Source organism: Oryctolagus cuniculus, chromosome 2, assembly GCF_051225735.1.
Source record: "Oryctolagus cuniculus isolate XC-2025 breed Fujian yellow rabbit chromosome 2, ASM5122573v1, whole genome shotgun sequence".
Taxonomy (NCBI): domain Eukaryota; kingdom Metazoa; phylum Chordata; class Mammalia; order Lagomorpha; family Leporidae; genus Oryctolagus; species Oryctolagus cuniculus.
Genome location: NC_142868.1, coordinates 197,760,265 through 197,780,302, shown reverse-complemented (window position 1 = coordinate 197,780,302; position 20,038 = coordinate 197,760,265). Strand labels below are relative to the sequence as shown.

Here is a 20,038-nt window from a genome sequence, read left to right as displayed (position 1 = left end):
GCAGAGAGAGAGACAGAGGCAGAGAGAGAAATAGAGAGAGACAGAGGCAGAGAGAGAGAGGCAGAGAGAGAGAGATCTTCCATCCGCTAGTTCACTTTATGTTTATATTTATAGCACCGTGTACATTTTGAAGCTTTCAGGGGCGGGGATCATGGGGAGGGGGGGTATGACGGGTAAGTGAAAGCTTTAATTTAGAAACAGTTTGAGTAAAGGAAATTATTTTTTTATTTGACAGGTAGAGTTATAGACAGTGAGAGAAAGAGACAAAGAGAAAGGTCTTCCTTCCGTTGGTTCACCCCCCAAATGGCTGCTATGGCTGGCAAGTGTGCCAGTCTGAAGCCAGGAGCCAGGTGCTTCTCCTGGTCTCCCATGGGGTGCAGGGCCCAAGCACTTGGGCCATCCTCCACTGCCCTCCTGGGCCACAGCAGAGGGGCAGCTGGGACTAGAACCCGGCACCGATATGGGATGCTGGCGCTGCAGGCAGAGGATTAACCAAGTGAGCCATGGTGCCGGCCCTAAAGGAAATTATTTTGTAAATATATTTTATTTGATTGGGTATTTTTGGACCACTTATTAAATGAGTTATTAAGCTGCAATTGAGTTGTTAAGTGAAAGTGCTGATAAGCCACATATGAGTGTGTTGTGAATCACCTGCCGGTTGTACTTTATGGAGCTTATTTTATTTAAAATACTGTACTGTACCCAGGAGGTGTGTCACCTCCTCCTTATTTGTATGTTTACCATATACTTTGATATTTGAAATGCTGTGTACTGGAAAGGCTCCTTACATTTCTAGAACAGATTGGATTTTATGTGACCTTTTTTCCTTGAATTAACAGCAATAGAAAAAATGAAAAACAAACAAAAAAATGGCTGGAGCTGTGCCAATCCAAAGCCAGGAGCCAGGAGTGCCTTCCGGGTCTCCCACGTGGGTGCAGGGGCACAAGCACTTGGGCCATCTTCTACTGCTTTCCCAGGCCTTCAGCAGGGAGTTGGATTGGAAGAGGAGCAGCCAGGACTCAAACCAGCACCCATATGGGACACTAGCTCCACAGGCAGAGACTTAACCTACCATGCCACAGCGCCGGCCCCTGGGTCATATTTTTGATGCTATTTGACAGTCTCTGCCTTTTGACTGGACTGTTTAATCCATTCATGCTTATTGATATGGTTGGATTTCCTTCTGTGTTTTTTGTTTTGTTTTGTTTTGTTTTGTTTTTAATCTAAACTCTCCCAGAATCCTTAATGTGTTGACTGCTGAAATTCTAGCAGCCTGCTGGGAGCCTGGCCTTGATGTGAGTGTGAGGAGGTGGGCTCCCTCCTGGCTCTCTGGCCGTGCTTTGCACTGGTTACATTGCCCGGTCCAGGTGTAGACAAGTGATGAAGTCGCTTATTTTATTGAAATGCCAAGTGAAGAGGGTGCCTGCGTGCCGTGAACTTGAGGTCTGCTGGCCTGGGACTGTCGAGTGCTGGGGGCACTGGCTCTGCAGGGCTGGCAGCTGCTGGCGGCTCTCACGCTTGTGGAGCTAGAGAAGTGCTCAGTGCATGGGCAAAAACAAGGGTGGACTCAGTCAGCCGTGAACTTGGGTTTTCAGGGAAGACGTCTGACGAAGCCTTGGGCCAGGTGGCCGAGACCAGGAAGGGCTGAGCAAGACAGATCCCACAGAGAGCAGTTGGGTGAGAAGCCAGCATCCGAGTGAACAGGACTGACTCTGCTAAAATCATGTTAGGGTTGTCCGACCGTTCCTGGAGTTCTTGGGCTCCAGACTGTGGAGGTTCCTTAGGGTTTGGAATCTTGGTTGCCCGGGAACTAATCTACGGGAGTGGTTTCAGGCTTTTATCTTAAAGCTGGGGAACTTTGTCTCCAAAGTGAATTCATAGAGAAATTCATGGAGCCGCTGTGAGTGGAGAAGGGGTGACGGGTGCTATTCTGCTCTGTAGTGAATATAAAACCCGGATGTGCTTTTCAAGAAACCCGGTCACTGTAGGAAAACACATAAAAAAAGTCAAAGTCACCCCAGATGTTGCTTATCAAAAGATAACCAGCCTGATGGAGAGCAGGGTGTCTTTTGTGTACCCCTGTGTATTCGTGTATAAAAATGATTTCCATAGAGATGGGAGTTTGGCACAGTGGTTAAGACACAGCTGGGGAGGCCTGCATTCCACATCGGAGCGCCTGGGTTCAAATCCCAGCTCCACTCCCCCTTCCAGCTTCCTGCCGACGTGTGCCCTGGGAGGCAGCAGGTGACGGCTGCAGTAGCTGAGTCCTGACACCCACACGAGAGACCCGGATAGAGCCCTGGACTCCTGCTTCGGCCTGGCCCGCCTTCGTATGTGGCAGGCGTTTAAGGAGTGAAGGAGCAGGTGAAGAGCTCATTGCCCCTCCCCCTCGCCCTGCCGTCTACGTAAGATGAACATGAAGACAATCGAAGAGTGATTTGTAGAAGTGGATCGCGTGCTGCCCGGCTTTGCCCCTGGCAGGAGTGCACTGCGGCCATCTTCCACGCCAGCTTCCCTGCTCTCTTTCTCACTGCGGCTGCGCTGCACTCTCCGTGTGGAGCCACCATCTCACCATTTCCTGTCTGGTCCCTTTGGGTTGTGGCCGTGTTTTCACTTTACCCACAAGGCTACAATGAGCCCTCTTTTCTGCTCATCTGTGTCGATTTTTATGATTCTCTTCTTACGATAAGTTCCTGTAAGAATTTCTGGGTCAGATGCTACACACTTTAATTTTTGATACATTGCCAAGCACTTTATTAATGATGTCACCATTTGATACCTTGCCAAATTTCTCATCCAATTAACAATGAACAAATATAAAAAAGAAAAGGAGAAGAGAATGTGCTGGCAGTTATGGAAGCAAAGGAGTCTTCTGTGGCTCACAGATCAGAGCAGCTTCCTTCCATGGGACAGCGCTGGGAGAGTAGGTACACACAGGACAGCCCTGGAGAGCAGGTGCCCATGGGACAGCCCTGGAGAGCAGGTGCTCATGGGACAGCAATGGGAGAGCAGGTGCACACAGGACAGCCCTGGAGAGCAGGTGCTCATGGGACAGCCCTGGAGAGCAGTGTCACAGGACAGCCCTGGAGAGCAGGTACGCACAGGACAGCCCTGGAGAGCAGGTGCTCATGGGACGGCCCTGGGAGAGCAAGTGCACATGGGACAGCCCTGGGAGAGCAGGTACACACAGGACAGCCCTGGGAGAGCAGGTGCCCATGGGACAGCCCTGGAGAGCAGGTGCTCATGGGACGGCCCTAGGAGAGCAGGTGCACACAGGACAGCCCTGGGAGAGCAGGTGCACATGGGACATCCCTGGGAGAACAGGTGCACACAGGACAGCCCTGGAGAGCAGGTGCTCATGGGACAGTGCTGGGAGAGCAGGTACACACAGGACATCCCTGGAGAGCAGGTGCTCATGGGACAGCCCTGGGAGAGCAGTGTCACAGGACAGCCCTGGAGAGCAGGTGCTCACAGGACAGCCCTGGGAGAGCAGGTGCTCATGGGACAGCCCTGGAGAGCAATGTCACGGGACAGCCCTGGAGAGCAGGTGCACACAGGACAGCCCTGGAGAGCAGGTACACACAGGACAGCCCTGGGAGAGCAGGTGCACACAGGACAGCCCTGGAGAGCAGGTGCTCATGGGACAGCCCTGGGAGAGCAGGTGCTCATGGGACAACCCTGGGAGAGCAGGTGCACATGGGACAGCCCTGGAGAGCAGGTACACACAGGACAGCCCTGGGAGAGCAGGTGCACACAGGACAGCCCTGGAGAGCAGGTGCTCATGGGACAGCCCTGGGAGAGCAGGTGCACACAGGACAGCCCTGGGAGAGCAGGTGCACATGGGACAGCCCTGGAGAGCAGGTGCACACAGGACAGCCCTGGAGAGCAGGTGCTCACAGGACAGCCCTGGGAGAGCAGTGTCACGGGACAGCCCTGGAGAGCAGGTGCTCATGGGACGGCCCTGGAGAGCAATGTCACGGGACAGCCCTGGGAGAGCAGGTGCACACAGGACAGCCCTGGGAGAGCAGGTGCACATGGGACAGCCCTGGAGAGCAGTGTCACAGGACAGCCCTGGGAGAGCAGGTGCACACAGGACAGCCCTGGGAGAGCAGGTGCTCATGGGACAGCCCTGGAGAGCAGGTGCACACAGGACAGCCCTGGAGAGCAGGTGCTCATGGGACAGCCCTGGGAGAGCAGTGTCACAGGACAGCCCTGGGAGAGCAGGTGCACACAGGACAGCCCTGGGAGAGCAGGTGCTCATGGGACAGCCCTGGAGAGCAGGTGCACACAGGACAGCCCTGGGAGAGCAGTGTCACAGGACAGCCCTGGAGAGCAGGTGCTCATGGGACAGCCCTGGAGAGCAGGTGCACACAGGACAGCCCTGGGAGAGCAGGTGCTCACAGGACAGCCCTGGAGAGCAGGTGCACACATTCTACCTCTGCATTACAGCTGAGTGCCGCGTGACTCAGCCCAGTACAGTGGCTGGTGCAGAGGCTTCCTGTCTCAAAGAAGAGACGCCAGATGTCTTCCACAGGGAGTTACCTTGTTCTACAAATGTTTAGGAAAGAACAGGGGCCATAGGTTAATCCTGTGCATGTGGCACCGGCATCCCATACAGGTGCCGGTTCTAGTCTCAGTTGCTCCTCTTCTGGTCCAGCTCTCTGCTGTGGCCTGGGAAGGCAGTGGAGGATGGCCAAGTGCTTGGGCCCTGCACCCGCGTGGGAGACCAGGAGGAAGCACCTGGCTCCTGGCTTCGGATCTGCGCAGTGCCGGCCATTGCAGCCAATTGGGGAGTGAACCAACGGAAGGAAGACCTTTCTCTCTGTTTCTCTCACTGTCTGTAATTCTACCTGTCAAATAAATAAATAAGTAAAATCTTTAAAAAAAAAAAAAAGACCAAATGTATTTCCTGATGCTGGTTTTGCAGGTCCCTGGGGCTTCTTAATGTTTTAATGGCTTTTAATGAATTTTCCAAGTTAAAAGTGGGCTTAATTCATTTCAATTTGCTCTTTGTAATAATTGATTTTTTTTTTTGATGTCGAGTGTCTTGGGGTTAGAGACGTGATGACAAGGGTCTTAGCCACAGAATCGCAGCAGCTGGCATTCTGGGTAATGACCCATCTAGAAAAAAGGTACTTGGGACAGAGTATGTACACAGCAGGAGTCAAGAGGGGTAGAAATCCTTTTCATCTTCAGTCTTCCGGGAGGCTGGAGCAGCGCCTGCTGCTAGAGCGTCTGGTTAGTAGGATTCTGGCACTTGCACATCCGACTGCCTGACCGTCAGGTGGCTCGTGTGGCAGCAGGCTGAGTCACTGAGTCGCGACGTCCGGAGATGCCAAGCACTTGCCGTAAGCTGTCCCCTTGTAGGAGACGCGGAGACGCTGCGCTCGGAAGCTCCCATGAATCTCGTGTTCTGCTTCCTTCTGTGACAATCTCTCTCTCTTTCTCTCTTTCAACAGTATCTGCTGAAGGTCAATGAAATCAAGATTAAAAAGGGAGTGGATTTGCTTCAGAATCTGATCAAATATTTTCATGCCCAGTGCAAGTAAGTTCTTTGTGACGATGCCGTGTTACATAGTTCCTCCGCGTAGGACAACTGCTGGTAGATCTGTGAGTGTATCGGGGAAAGCAAGCACTCAGGTAAGCAGCACAGGGAAAGGAGTGCGGTACTGATGCGTGGCCTAGACGGTGCGTGAGGCGAAGGGAGCCGGACGCTGAAGGCCGCACACCGTGACCCCGCTCTTTTGCAGAGGGAAGGAGAGAATGGGAGACGGCGGCCAACGGGCCCAGGCTTTCGTTTTGGGGTGCTAAAGATGTTCTGGGTTTAGATAGTGCTGGTGAGCACACAGCTTTTTTGAGTGTAAAACCACGGAATGACACACTTGCAAAGAGTAAAATTTTTAAAAGATGTGTTGTATTTATTTGACAAACAGAGTGACAGGTGGGGGGATGTTTAGAGAAAGGGGTCTTCCATCTTCTGGTTCACTCCCCAAGTGGCTGCAACAGCCAGGACTGGACCAGGCCAAAGCCAGGAGCCCAGAACTCCAGCCTGGGTGGCAGGGGCTCAAGTCTACAGCCATCTGTTGCTGCTTTCTCAGCCTCATTAGCAGGGAGATAGATTGGAAATGGAGCAGCTGGGACTTGAACCAGGACTCCAGTATTGGATGCCAGCGTCACAGGCAGAATCTTCGCTCACTGTGCTATGGCACCAGGCCCCTACAAGCGGAAGTCTCATGCTGTGAGGGTTATAGTTCAATTAAAAAAAAAAAAAATAATTATGCAATGGAAAAACTCATAGTAATGGTTCAAATATATGTACATTTTAATTTTTAAAAATTGATTTTCATTTTATTTGAAAGACAGGAAATATTTTCCATCCACGGATTCACTCGCCAGATGCCCACAGCAGCTGGAGCTGGGCCAGGTTGAAGGCAGGAACCTGGAGCTCCATCCAGGTCTCCCATGTGGGTGTCAGGGGCCCGGGTACCTGAGCTATCCGTGTGTGTGTGCAGGGAGCTGGATCAGAAGCAGAGGGGCCAGGACTTAGCAGACTCTGCTGTGCCACACGACCAACCCAAATAGATTTATTTTCTTTGTAGAGGAGCAAACTAGCTTGATGCAACACGTGCTTCTCAGATGGTTTTTGCTTGGTAAAAGAGCAATGAGATTATATTGATGCAGTACGTAAATTCCGATAATACTTTCACATATCACTCTATCAAACGGACGGCTGAGCTGGGCTGGGGAAGGTGTGTGTGGGAGACAAAGAGAAGCTGCCGTGTTCTGGGGGTGCCTCGAGTTCTCAGCTTTGCCATCAGCATCAGCCCCTCACCCCGACCCCCGTCTGTCCTCCTGACCCCCAGCTGCTGGTCTTCACAGGCCGCTGCCCGCTCCCTCCCCGTGCTGAGCCTGGTGGGTGCTGCAGTGTGGTTTGATGTGCACGCATAGCTCCTGCCGGGGAATCAGCAGAGGGGCTGGACTTGGGACCTGGGCATTCCCCGCAGTGTTCCAACGTGCAAGAATCCAAGAAGGTGTCCAACAGAAGGGTGTGATTTAGACAGGTTGAGGAGAGGCATTTTTTTCTCCCCTGTTTGTCCCCTGCCGTATTCGCCAGCAGCCAGGCCCGAGCTCCTGGCACGCAGTAGGGACTCGGATGGGAGGAGATACGTTCTGACATCTAAAGGACGAGGAGGAGTGGGAGAAGAACATTCCAGAAGGAGTGGAGATGTAAGGCCAGTGAGTGACAGCAGCGCAAGATGAGAGTGGGGGAGAAGCCTTGGAGACAGGGTGGCCTCACTGCCTGGTTATGGGTTTTTGATTTTTTCCCGACTGCGTGGAGGCTCTGGACCACTTTTCACAGATATTCCTTTGAATATGCTGGGCCAGCCAAGAGCCAAGGAGGAGGGAAACCAAGTTCTTAGGGTCGTGGGCCGCAGTCTCTTGGGGACGGGGCAGGAAGCAGACGAGCAAACGAGGCAAAGCTGTGCAGAGCATGAGAGTGGCACTGACTAGAAGCAGCTTCCAAACGAGGAGGAGCCGGCCGGGTGGGACGAGAGTGGACGCGGCCCGGGTGGGACGAGAGTGGACGCGGCCACGGCTGCTGTCCTGTGTAGCGCTGAGGTGCGCGTGGCTTGGCCAGACTGGTGAACAGACCTCTGCACACTCCCTCTTCCTGGAACGCCATTCTGGGCCCTTGGTGCCTCCCCAGCTGCGCTCTCCCCGGGCCCTAGCTCACGGGTGCCGTCGGCTCCGCCATCCTTCATCTTCCCCCGTGGAGTTACTTCTCGCCGTGCTGGGTGACGGCAGCACCTCTGCCAGCCTCTGGTCGGCGGCTCCCACTGGACTGCGGGCCTTAGAGAACGCGTATTTCTGTTCCGGCCAGAGGAGGACGTCCAAGTGCTTCCCCCAGTGCTGAGACACTGCCCCGGCCGCTGCAGACTGCAGGGTGTGGCATCTGCAGCCCCTCCGTGTCCCACCTGTGTGAACACCAGGCAGGTTCTTCTCCGGTGCTCACCCTGCTAACCCTCTGCGAGGCAATTTAGGAAGTGGGTCGCTTCCTTGCTGATATTTTATTTTTAAGACGAAGCTATTCTAGGATTTCCTTTTTTTCCCCTTTATTTTGCCCAAACGGATCGGTTGGGTAGCAACAGTCCACTTGTGGGAAGTGCAGTAGTTGGCCTTTTATGGACATGAATTCAATAACCTTTGAAAACAGGCCTTTGCTGCCCTGGTGGGCACACGTGCGTGTGTGTGTGTGTGTGTGTATGTGTGTATGTATGCAAGCATGCACATGTGTGTGTGTGCACGGCACGCCGTCCACATCAGTCCGCTGAGCAGACGTGTGAAAGTCGGGCTTGGAAATGTGTACTAGAAGAGAAGTTGGATTTGGTGGCGTTGATGTGAGAGTGTCGTGGGTGACGTGGGGCAGCACTGACGGCCTCCCTGGGGGCCTTGTGTGTGGGTGTCAAGGCCACAGCAGGTGGGCGCAGCCCCGTGCCGCTTTCCCTACTGCCGGGGCATTTTGAGAGCCTCCCCGGGAGCCCGCACAGGCCTGAGGGAGGAGGGCACAGCAAGATGAGGATTTTGAGAATCAGAGGGAGGAGGTTTCCACTCTGTGGGGAGCAACTCGGACTAGACTAAGTTACTGGAATTAAGACTTATTCTATGCATCTGCTCTCCCACAATATGGCGCTGGGAGAGGAGAAAACAGCTTCTACACAGCTGCCTCCAGTTCAGCCAATAAACTGTAGGACTTGCTCCTGATTGGAGGAGAGCAGCATACTCGGCGTGTGGGCAGCCGAGTTAGGATTGGCGGAGGAGGACTATAAAGGAGGAGAGAGACGGCATGCACCAGGAACATCTAAGGGGAACATCTAAGGGGAACACCTGTGCAGCCCCCAAGAGAGCCGGCCGGCGGTGTGCCGCTCCCCCGCGGAAGTGGGGAAAGTGGCCAGGGGGAACCGCCCTTCCACGGAGGTGGAAGGGACAGTAGCCAACCCGGGAAGAACCAGCAGCAAACCCGGGGAGGGCCGAGCAGACGAAAGAACAGCGCAGGGTCCTGTGTCGTTCCTCCACGAAGAGGGGGAGCGACACACTCGATAGGTGGGTAGGACTGGCTGGGCTGTGACAAAGATGAAACTCGAGTCTTCAGTCCAAAATCTCGTCATTCCAAGGGCGGCGTCGGGCGTCGAGGCAGAATCGATGGTGGCAGTGAGGGACAAGGCTCTGCGGGTTTGGTCAAGCTCCCGGCTCTCGCGCCTCCGGTGGTGCTCGCGAGCCTGCGGGGAGGGCTCTCGCGCCCGATGGGAGGGTGCTCTCGCGCCTGGTGGGGGGAGGACTCCCTCACGCCTGGGGTGGGTGTTACAGGCTGCAGGGTTCTGAGAGCAGTGCACCTGGTCCCACTCCCCGGGGGGCATTTCGGCACAGGTCTGCGCCTCGCCACGTCCTCACACCAGCTCTCTCCTGTTCTCTCCGCGCCCCTTCCTGCCCGTTTCTCAAGGACTGAAGTCATTACGGGAGCCACCTAAAGGGAAAACGTAAATAAAATAGAAGTAGATGAGTTCGTGGCGAGACGCAACCCTGCACTTGTTTCCAAGTTTCCTTTTCAGTTCCACGCTGGGGGCGGGAGGGGGCACTCCTGCCCTGGCCGCAGCCACACACGCTCAGATAGAGCCGTGGAGTGTGCAGGTGCTGGGCCAGTAACGTGAACCCAGGCACGGAGCCGTAAAGTGTTCTTGGGGGTGGCAGCGAGGCGCTCGCTGCTGCCGGTGACCGGCCGTCCGCGTGCAGGGCCCCTCCCTCCCTTCCTGCTGGAATTACTGTACCCGCGGTCCCACCTCACTGTTTCACAGCCTTCTGTTGGTGACACGTGTGGTGTGGGAAGTCCCACAGGGCCACTGCCCAGTTTGTAGAAATCAACACCTCCCAGGCGCCTGGGAGACCCTGAGCTGAGAAACCGGCAGGAGTTGCTACTCTGCTTCCTGCCTGTGTTACTTTATTTCTCCACTCAGGGAAGAGCAGGAGAACCCGGCGCCGGGCTGTGTGGATGCCGTGACCATGGTGCCGGGCTGTGTGGACGCTGTGAATATATGCCGGGCTGTGTGGATGCCATGAACCCGGCGCCGGGCTGTGTGGACGCTGTGAACCCGGCGCCGGGTTGTGTGGACGCTGTGAATATGTGTCGGGCTGTGTGAACGCCGTGAATATGGTGCTAGGCTGTGTGGATGCCATGAACCCGGCGCCGGGCTGTTTGGACGCCGTGAACACGGTGCCAGGCTGTGTGGATGCCGAGAACACATGCCAGGCTGTGTGGATGCCATGAACACGTGCCGGGCTGTGTGGACACCGTGAACATGGTGCCAAGCTGTGTGGACACCGTGAACATGGTGCCAGGCTGTGTGGACGCCGTGAACACGGCGCCGGGCTGTGTAGATGCCATGAACCCGGCGCCAGGCTGTGTGGACGCCGTGAACACGGTGCCAGGCTGTGTGGACGCCGTGAACACGGTGCCAGGCTGTGTGGATGCTGTGAATATGTGTTGGGCTATGTGAACGCTGTGAACATGGTGCCGGGCTGTGTGGACGCTGTGAATATGTGCCCAACTGTGTGGACGTTGTGAATATGTGCCGGGCTGTGTGGATGCCATGAACATGGTGCCGGGCTGTGTGGACGCTGTGAACACGGTGCTGGGCTGTGTGGACGCCGTGAACATGGTGCCGGGCTGTGTGGACACTGTGAACATGTGCCGGGCTGTGTGGATGCCGTGAACATGGTGCCGGGCTGTGTGGACGCCGTGAACATGGTGCCGGGCTGTGTGGACGCCGTGAACATGGTGCCAGGCTGTGTGGACACCGTGAACATGGTGCCAGGCTGTGTGGACGCCGTGAACATTGTGCCGGGCTGTGTGGACGCTGTGAACGTCGGAGCTGATGGGAGGATCATATTTTTACAGTTACACCATCAGAGTTTTGAAGCAAACTACAGAATTCTCTCAGAGAATATAGCAAGGAGGCCTCTTAACACCCTACAGGTTAAGGTGTTTGGCTAAGTCGGGGCCTGGGGTGCCCACGTCCCGTACGAGAAAGCCTGGTTGGAATGCACTCCCTGGGAGGCAGCAGATGATGGCGCTCGTGCTGGGGTCCCTGCCACTCAGGTGGGAGACCTGCACGCGCTGTGACCTGGCCCAGCCCTCGGGTATCTGGGGAGTGAACCAGCACATGGAAGAGGCCTCTCTGTCTCTGCCTCTCAAATAAAATGAAAATCAGTTTTAGAAAACCAAAGAAGCAGAGGATCCTGGGAGATGTCACCAAGAAGGCAGTGTTGAAATTAAAGAGCGAGTGAGAATCAGCCGGAAGAAACGGTTGAGCGTATGGAGAAGGCTAGAGAGAGGAGCGCCGTTTGCAAAGAGGCAGAATTGGCAGCCCCAGAGGAGCAGAGCAGAGGCCTTGTGCGTGGAACCAAGGACGTGAAGGGCGAATGAGTGGATCGAGGCTGGGAACGCGGGCAGGCCCGACCCCACGGGCATCCCGGCCTCTCCCCCGAGCTCGCTGGGAAGCCTGTGTCCGCTCCTCCGAGGGCTGTGCACGCTCACTTCGGAGGGCTGCCCAGCGCAGCCTGCCGTGGCTGTGGCACGCTGTCTGGCGTCTGCCACATCTACCGTGTCCCCCAACTCACTGGCTGTGAATCACTGCGTGGCACTGAGCTGCGAGCCTGAAAGATGCAGAGGCCTGGACGTGGGGGCTCGCGTCCCGCCAGCATGGTTCCCTCCTCCACAGAGCCACCCCGCCGTCTTCTGCAGCTTTCTCCCTGGCGCTCGGCTCCCGCCGTGGAAGCCAGCTCACGCTCACGGGCACCTGGGCTCTCCAGATCCTTGCGTCGCATGCTCAGAACTCAAAACCGTGCTGCCGCCGGTCGTGAGAACAGCAGCCTCGTTCCTTGTGGGTCAGGAAGAAGCAGACACGGGCTCACTCGGTTCCCTGTCTGTTCCCTCTGCTGAGGCTCCGTGTCGTCTCGCGTCCCCAGGAGTTGCGTGAGGCCGCCCGTCATTTTCCTGGGATGTTCTTTCTCCACCTAATGACAGGAGGATCTATCTCCTCTTTGACTTCCGAGGGTGCTGCAGATCGCTCCCAGCAAGTGCGATTCACAGGGCTTATCTTGGTGGCCGTTTCTGAATCTGCACAGTTTTGTCGGCACTGACGTTCGCTGCCAGCTTTTTGGAGACGCCCTCATACGGTTTTTGTTTTGTCTTTTGCCCCCTAGTTTTTTCCAGGATGGACTGAAAGCAGTGGAAAGCCTCAAGCCTTCCATCGAAACGCTCTCAACCGATCTTCACACGGTGAGTGGCTTCCCTCGCAGGAGCCGCCTGCGTGCCGCACGCGTCCGCGGTTAAATGCTCGCGGGAGGGTGGCGTTCCAGCCCCGGCCCGCCAGCACCGGGCGGTGCCGCCCTCTGACTTAACTCTGCTTTGTGTGTACAGATCAAACAGGCCCAGGATGAAGAGAGGCGGCAGCTGATACAGCTCCGAGATATTCTGAAGTCAGCGTTGCAGGTGGAGCAGAAGGAGGTAAGGGGGTTGAATTTTGAAAGGCCGCCGTGTGTGTGTGTGTGTGTGTGTGTGTGTGTGTCTCCTAGGCTCTGAGGAGCGTGAAACCCACGCGTCCTGGGGGCCCACGGCCCTCTCTGGGGCCGGGTCAGCCTACGATGAAACACCGAGTTTGCCCTCTTAGTTTTACGTAATCGTCTTTTCCGACAGGCAGTTTTGTGGGGGGAGCGTTAGCTCCAGCGTGACCAGATGACTGTGTATAAAGCTGCTTTGCTGTGGCGGTCACTGGAGGAGTCGCCCTTGGTGCCTGCCGCGTGGACCCCTGGCCATCTGTGCCATCTTACTCTGGGCCTGGGCCTGGGTGGTTCCCCCGGCCGGCCAGGTCTAGATGCTGCCCCTCTGGCAGAGGTCTGTGCCCGGGGCTGTGTGTCCATCCAGCCCTGAGAGAGCTGAGTGTCCGGAGTTAGCCTTTCTTATGCCGCCTCCCCACGGCTCTCACCCCTCGCACGCTGACTTCTCTGTGTGCTGACACGTGACAGTGACTACTTGTGTGTTCCAGGCCTTGTTTAAGAAAAAAAAAAAAAAACATTAAAAAGTAACTTTTAGAAGAAGTTTTTATGTCCCCTACAATACAGATTTAGAGTAATCCCACTTCCTTATGCAGAATGTGTCTGAGCGTGTGTCTGGTAGAGGCTAGACGGATTACTAAGCTACTTAGCAGAACACAGAGTTCACTGTTGGCAGCGGCCTAGGCTCTGTTTTGTTGTAAGTTCTTGTACTATAACTGAATATTGTTGTTTTTCTCCCAAATGCATTTACCTTTTGTGACCGAAGTCTAGGAGAGTAAGTAATATTTTAATAAGTCGGAGACTTTTGCATGCATTTGTAACCTTCAAAAAGTACTCGTTCCTTCCGTGTATCTGTGAATAGCTGGTAGCGTTTTTGGATTTTAACCCTGCCTCGTTTGTCGTAGTGGATTTTGTTAAAGGCTCAGGAGCTTGTTAGATGCACAGATGGTAGTAAAAGAGACATTTCCCGAGTTCACCGTCTACACTTCTGCTGTGGCTCCTGGGGCAGGGGGAGCAGCTTAAGCCCCCTCCCTGCCTGGCTGGACTCTACCCAGCGCCTTGTCCAAGCGAGGGCCCTGCCTCCGGGAGCCACCTCCGCGCACCCCGGCCCGCAGCCGTCTGAGTCACGGAGCACGTCCTGTTTCAAGACCCAGTCTGAAGTCTGAGGGCGACGTGAGGACGTCCTCGGCCTCCGTGCCCATCCTGCCCTCCGGAGAGGGTGGTGGTCATCCAGGAGGTGCTGGTGTGGGCAGCTCAGAGCGAGGCTCCCGTCCTCCCAGCGTGGGGCCTTCCTCCCAGGCTAGAGCGCGCAGGCCCCGATGCTCTGCTACTCCCAGACGTGGAACATAAACACCAGAGTGGGGGTGGGAGCTTGGAGTGTGGAGCAGACAGTGGCCTGATCCAGCCAGAGTGCCCTGCAGGGCAGCTGTGTCCGGGGCGTTTGGGGACCAGGTCTGGGAAGGGGCCGCAGCCCCACGCAGCTCGGGTTTCAGCTGTGGGGCCGCGGCGGCTGCTGGCAGCGCAGGGCATGTGCAGGCGCAGCTTGCTTGGGCTGTGCAGAACCAGGAGGTTGGGGGAACGGCTGCCGTCCGAGCGCGGGACACTTGCAGCTCTGCGCGAGACTTAGCAGACTTAGCGGCGCCCACCGGAAGTCTCTGTGCGCTGCCGTTCCGTGGTTTTGTTGTCCGGCTCCACCGTCTCACTTTCCTCTTCCCGCCCAGCCACGACCCGCCACGACCCAGCTCTGCTGTCCCCTTGTGACCGTGTCATGTTGTCCATGTCTCGTGCTGAGTCGCTTTTGGGGGAAGGAATACAGTAAACTGGACTCTCTGGACACAGTTGCGAGTAGCAAGCCAGGGTGAATCGGTTCCGTTTGCTGCGCTGTGAAACGACTTTCATGACCGGGCTCCGTCCTGTGTCCCTTTGATGGCCGGGAGAAGCGGGCATCGGGACCTCGTCACACACAGGCCCTCGTTCCTGTCCGTTGGATTCTCGTCCGTGCCTCGGGAAACAAGGTGTAGGGTGGTTTTGCTCAGCGTTGTAGGAGTTCTGTGGGATGACAGTTCCTACAGATGAGGCCACGCGCCCCGTGCATGCGGCCTCCGTGGCTGGCGGGAGCCGCTGCTCCGCCCGTCTCCCTGCGGCTCAAACCTCAGCCGCGTGAAGGACCTGCCCTGCAGGGTGGGGGCTTCGTCACGCCCTGGCTGCCCTTGGGGATGCGGCCGGGGCCACGGGGGTCCCAGGGCGCCTCACGCCTGCAGATCACCTGACTTTCCTGTTTTCTCCCTGGCATTCGCTGAGCTCTCCAAAGAGGATGTGACTGCTTCGACTTTTTCTGTCGTCTTATTGCACACATTCCAAGCTTATGAGAGAGTGGAAACTCGTACCGTGAATACTTACGATGCATCCCTGCTGCAGAGTTAACCCCTTCAGCACTTCGGTCTCGGCCGCGGCCTCCTCGTCAGCTTTGCCTCCCTCACGGGAAGGGCCCCGTCTGCAGGATACAGTGGACGGCGTGTGCTGGCCAGGCAGCAGCGTCCACCCCAGCCATGACGGCTTCTCGCTCTGACGTTCCCAGCTGGGTTTGTCCTTGTCCTACCTGAATCTGGCCCTAAGCAGAAAATGCCGTATCCACTTCCTTGCCTCCCCTCCCCTGCCGAGCTCCTGGGGCCCTGCCCTGGCCTTCGTGGCCGCCTCGGTAGGAGAGCTGCTTACGGCGTCCCGCATCCCCCGCCCTTCTCTCAATGGGCACTGCGCCAGGCAGTGCACACACGTGTGCACACACATGCACATACATCAGAGTGACACACGTGCCATTCTCACCTCTTCAGGGGCTCACAGTCCAGGCTGGGGAGAGAAAAGCGATGTGCAGGGCGGTGAGGGCGCTGATGGAGGCAGCTCTGGGAAGGGCTGTCGGGGGAGGGGCAGGGGCAGGTGCTGTCTGGTGGTTTCCCACCAGCCACGATGCCAGGGCTGGGAGTTTGGCTGGAGGGGCGTGGGGGTGTGATTAGGAGTTGGCAGAATCCTAGCAGGTGGGGCGGGTAAGCCAGCTTCTTCTTTCTTTTTTTTTAAGGATTTATTTGTTTATTTGGCAGAGTTATACACACACACACACACACACACACAGAGAGATAGGGAGAGATAGAGAGAGATTCCATTTGCTGTTTCACTCCTCCAAATGGCTACAACAGGCAGAGCTGGGAAAGGCTGAAACCAGGAGCCTCTTCCAGGTCTCCCACATGGGTGCAGGGCCCCAGGCGCTTGCACCATCTTCCACTGCTTTTCTTGGGCCATGAGCAGGGAGCTGGACTGGAAGTAGAACAACTGGGACATGAACTGGCGCTCACATGAGACGCAGCGTCTCAGGCTGCAGCCTTACCCGCTCCGCCACCACGCTGGCCGTTGGGGGGCCAGCTTCTGACAAGGGGGGCTACTGAGGAGCTGCCCAGCAAGGTCTCGCTGCTTGAAGCCTGGGTCCCGCACGTCCTGCCCCTGGTGTGGCGCAGTCTTGGCTCTTCTGCAGCGCAGGAGTAGCGAGGCGGGTGTCGGGTCACCTCGAGGAGATGGACGTGGTCTCAAGCGCATTCGGGTTTGAGTTGAATGTATAATCGTCCTCCTATTTACAAAGCACGAGTTGTCCGTGCCAGCGCAGCGTCAGACTTGCTGCAGCTTTTAATGTGTTCCAGAGGGCTGATCAGAAGAAGAGTGTAAAAGGGGCATTCCCCCCTCAAGCGTGGCGTGGAGTCCTGTGTGGAGAAGGCGGTCCTGCGCCCGCCCGGTGCCCGACCACGCACAGTGCGTGTGGCTCTCAGGGACGGGTGTGGCACGGACGCTTGAGCAGTGCTGTCCCTCGATGGCACCACTAGCGTTGTGCAGGTGTGTCCTCCCTCCCCGAGTCAGCAGGTGTGTTTCCTGGCCTTGCGGTCTGTTCTTGCCACAGGTTTATTTTTAGTCTCCCAGAGGTTTCTGCGGTGAGCAGCATTTCTCTGTTTCTCCTCCCCTGTGTCATTTCCCAGCGGCCTTTAATGCTGGCTTGCTCTGAGCTGGCAGTGCTGATGCTCCGCTCTTTGGGACAATACGGACGCCGGCTCCAGCCCCATCCGAGAGGGAGCTTTGCCCTGGTTGTTCAGAGACAGCAGTCTTCCGGGACAGGAAGTCATTTCTGGCATTTGGGAGTCTGCTTGTTTGAGGGTCAGCTGTCGGTGCCTCCGCACATTTTTGAAGGCTCCGATGAAGACGTTCTTTGCCGAGTTGCTCCATGCATATTAAAAGTCAGTGCCAGACATCCGTGTCTCACGGACTGGAAGACTTAATATTCCTCAGATGACAGAACTCCCCAAATTGATCTGCAGATTCGTCGCAGTTCCTGTCAAAATCCCAGCTGCCTCTTTGCAGACATTAACAAGCTAAATGCTAAAATTCATACGGAAACACAAGGGACCCAGAGGAGCCAAATTGATCTTGAAAGACAAGAAGAAAGTTGGAGGACTCGAAGTTTTTAAGGAAAAAAAAATTTATTCATTTATTTGAAAGTCAGGTTTACAGAGAGGGAAGGAGAGCAGAGAGCAAGAGATCTTCCATCACTGATTCATTCCCCAGATGGTCGAAACAGCCAGGGCTGGGCCAGGCCAAAACCAGGAGCCAGGAGCTTCATCTTGGTCTCCTATGTGGGTGGCAGGGGCCCAAGTACTTGGGCATCTTCTACTTTTCCTAGGCCATTAGCAGGGAGCGTGATGGGAAGTAGAGCAGCTGGCACTTGCACCAGCTACGCCACAGTGCTGGCCTGGGGCTCCCATATCTGAGTCCACAGCTTACCCCAAAGCTGTAGTAACCAAGGCACGCAGCGCTAGCGTAACGGTAGACCTCCTGTTCCATGGGAGAGTCCAGAAATAAACCCTTTATGTTAATGGTCAGTTGATTCTCAAGGTTGCCAAGAGATGAGACAGAAGAGTCTATAAAGCTCCCAGAAGCGATGTCTAGGCATAAATCTTTGTGTGCGTGGATTAGGCAGTGCTTTCTCACATGTGACCATGAACGCACAAAGACCAAACAGTAGGGGAATGGGGCCTCATCACAGTGAGAAGCCTGTGCTTCCAAAATCTTCCAAGCTGTCAAGAATCCACGTGGCTCACGGTGCTTTGAGATGAAGTCTGCACCCAGACACCGGCCTACCTGCCCCTCCTAGCCCTTGCCCCTCCTCCCCTGGGTGGTGGCCACGCCCATCCGCCCTCTGTTACCTTTGCCTGGGACATCCCCGGGCCCTGCTGCCGCCCCCCTTCTCCCTGCCATTCTCCCCTTCCCATTCGTCCACCCTTGAGGACTCTTGTTCTCAGCCTGCATCACACTGCCTTCCAGGGCAGTTCCTCCGTCATCCACGTGGGTTTAGTCTCCCCCGGGGGCGCTCAGCTGGAGAGGCGGCGTGGAGTGAGGGAGGAGCAGCAGATGGGAGGCCGGAGCCCCTCTTGAGCTCTGCTCTCGCTTTCAGGAGCTCTGCACCTTGCGCGTGTCGCTTCACCTCATTGCTTCTGTTTCTTCTGTCCCCAGTGGGCCACTTTGGGGGCTTCTTGGTAAGCAGGCAGCTACCAGCCTGGGCTGCTAGACCTGTCAGCTGTTGGTTCACATCTCCCCTCTGCTTGTTTCCGTCAAATCTGTCAGAATCGCCAGTGCTGGTCCCGCCAGCTCTTCTCTCAGCCAGGTTAAGCACCAGTTGAGTACCTTGTTGGAGGCCAGACACTGGACATAGGCCCCTGGGACTCATGACTGGTCCATGCCCTGAGATGGAGTGTCCTGCCTGTGTGTATGGTCTGCTCTGTGATTCAGGCTCCCTTTGATCCAGACCAGTAGCGACTGGACTCGGCACCCCCCCAACACACGCACACACACACACACACGCATTGATGGGCAGGGATGTGTGTGCCATTCCCGGAGCTTCTTGCTACTGCCAGGGCTCATGCTGGGTTCTGACAGCCCCTCTCCTGCCTGACAGATGGCATTCATGAGTTCCTGTGTAGGAGCCTTATGTCCCTTATTTGGGGGTGATGAGACGGGGAAATGTCTCAAAAAAAAAAAAAAGTCAAGGGCTGGCCCTGTGGCGTAGCTGGGTGCCGGTTCAAGTCCTGGCTGCTGCACTTCTGATCCAGCTCCTTGCTAATGGCCTGGGAAAGCAGCGGAAGCTGGCCCAAGTCCTTGGGCCCCCGCACCACGTGGGAGTCCTGGATGACGCTTCTGGCTCCTGCCTTTGGCCTGGCCATTTGGGGAGTGAACCAGCAGATGGAAGATCCCTCTTTCTCTCTCTGCCTCTCCTTCTCTGTAACTGACTTTCAATTAAATAAGTAAAACTTTTCTAAAAAAAAAAAAAAGTCATAAATGTCCTTGGTGTACTGCTTTAAAAAAAGCCCTGCACAGGGCTAAGAACGCCGTCTTGCGTGTTTTCCAGGACTCCCAGATCCGCCAGAGCACGGCCTACAGCTTGCACCAGCCTCAGGGCAACAAGGAGCACGGCACAGAGCGCAGCGGCAGCCTGTACAAGAAGAGCGATGGGTGGGTGCTGCGGCGCGGCGGGGGACAGGACGTGCGTCCAGCGCCCCTGCGTCCCAGAGCTCTAAACCGCAGTTGTCTTTCCCGCTTCTCCACAGGATCCGGAAGGTGTGGCAGAAGAGGAAGTGCTCCGTGAAGAATGGCTTTCTGACCATCTCGCACGGGACCGTGAGTACTGTCTCCTGTAACTCTATCTGCCGTGGTCCCTGGCGAAGGCCAAGGACAGGAGCTGTCCCCGTGTGTGTGATGGATGAAGGGAGCAAAGCCTGTTGTTTGGGTTCCTGTCGGCAGGGTCACCTGCGCCCGCGGGTGCCCTGTCTGCCGGGCGAGCCTGCAGAGTCGGCAGTAACCAAGCCATTTGGCTGGCTGTGTCCAGGAGTGTGTGACGTCCAGAAACTGCATCACCAGGCGACTCTTTGTCTCGGGAAGTCGCGCATCTCACTGGGGAAGATGTCTGTTTTTTCCCCTGGGTGGGGGCGAATGTTTTCGTGGTCCGGACGTGGGAGCATCAGAAATCCAAGAGAAAAGCGATGTCAGCCATCTGATGATGGACAGCTGGTGTACTGTGTACCCTACCGTCATCAAGCCCTTTTTGCTGCCCGTGCAAGGAAAACGGGGTCCCAAATGATGAGCTTGCTCAGAGGAAAATGAGCCCCGATGTGCACCTAGCCCCTCCCTGCAGCCCAAGGCTCCTCTTCCCTGGGCCTAGTGGGACCGGAGCTGGTGGTGACCATGTGGGCTGGTACACGGTTTTGGAAGTGTGCAGGGCTCAGGGGCGTGCTGTTCTGCAGGTCATGAGAATGCAGTCATGGCCTGTCTCTCTCTGCATCGTGAGTCTTGTCTCAGTCCCCCCTGCCCCATGCCACCTGTTCCCTCTGGGAAGCAGAGGTGG

General features: G+C 56.1%; 1 protein-coding gene across 2 annotated transcripts in view; it reads left to right on the top strand.

The window, feature by feature from the left end:
* Positions 1–20,038, top strand: part of ASAP2 (ArfGAP with SH3 domain, ankyrin repeat and PH domain 2) — a 168,571-nt gene that overhangs the window by 100,941 nt on the left and 47,592 nt on the right. For both annotated transcript variants that reach the window (XM_051833314.3, XM_051833312.3), the window contains exons 7-11: positions 5,460–5,545; positions 12,259–12,334; positions 12,476–12,562; positions 19,046–19,149; positions 19,245–19,314. In XM_051833314.3, the coding sequence (XP_051689274.3) occupies positions 5,460–5,545; positions 12,259–12,334; positions 12,476–12,562; positions 19,046–19,149; positions 19,245–19,314 (423 nt within the window). The remainder of the gene's footprint in view (positions 1–5,459; positions 5,546–12,258; positions 12,335–12,475; positions 12,563–19,045; positions 19,150–19,244; positions 19,315–20,038) is intronic.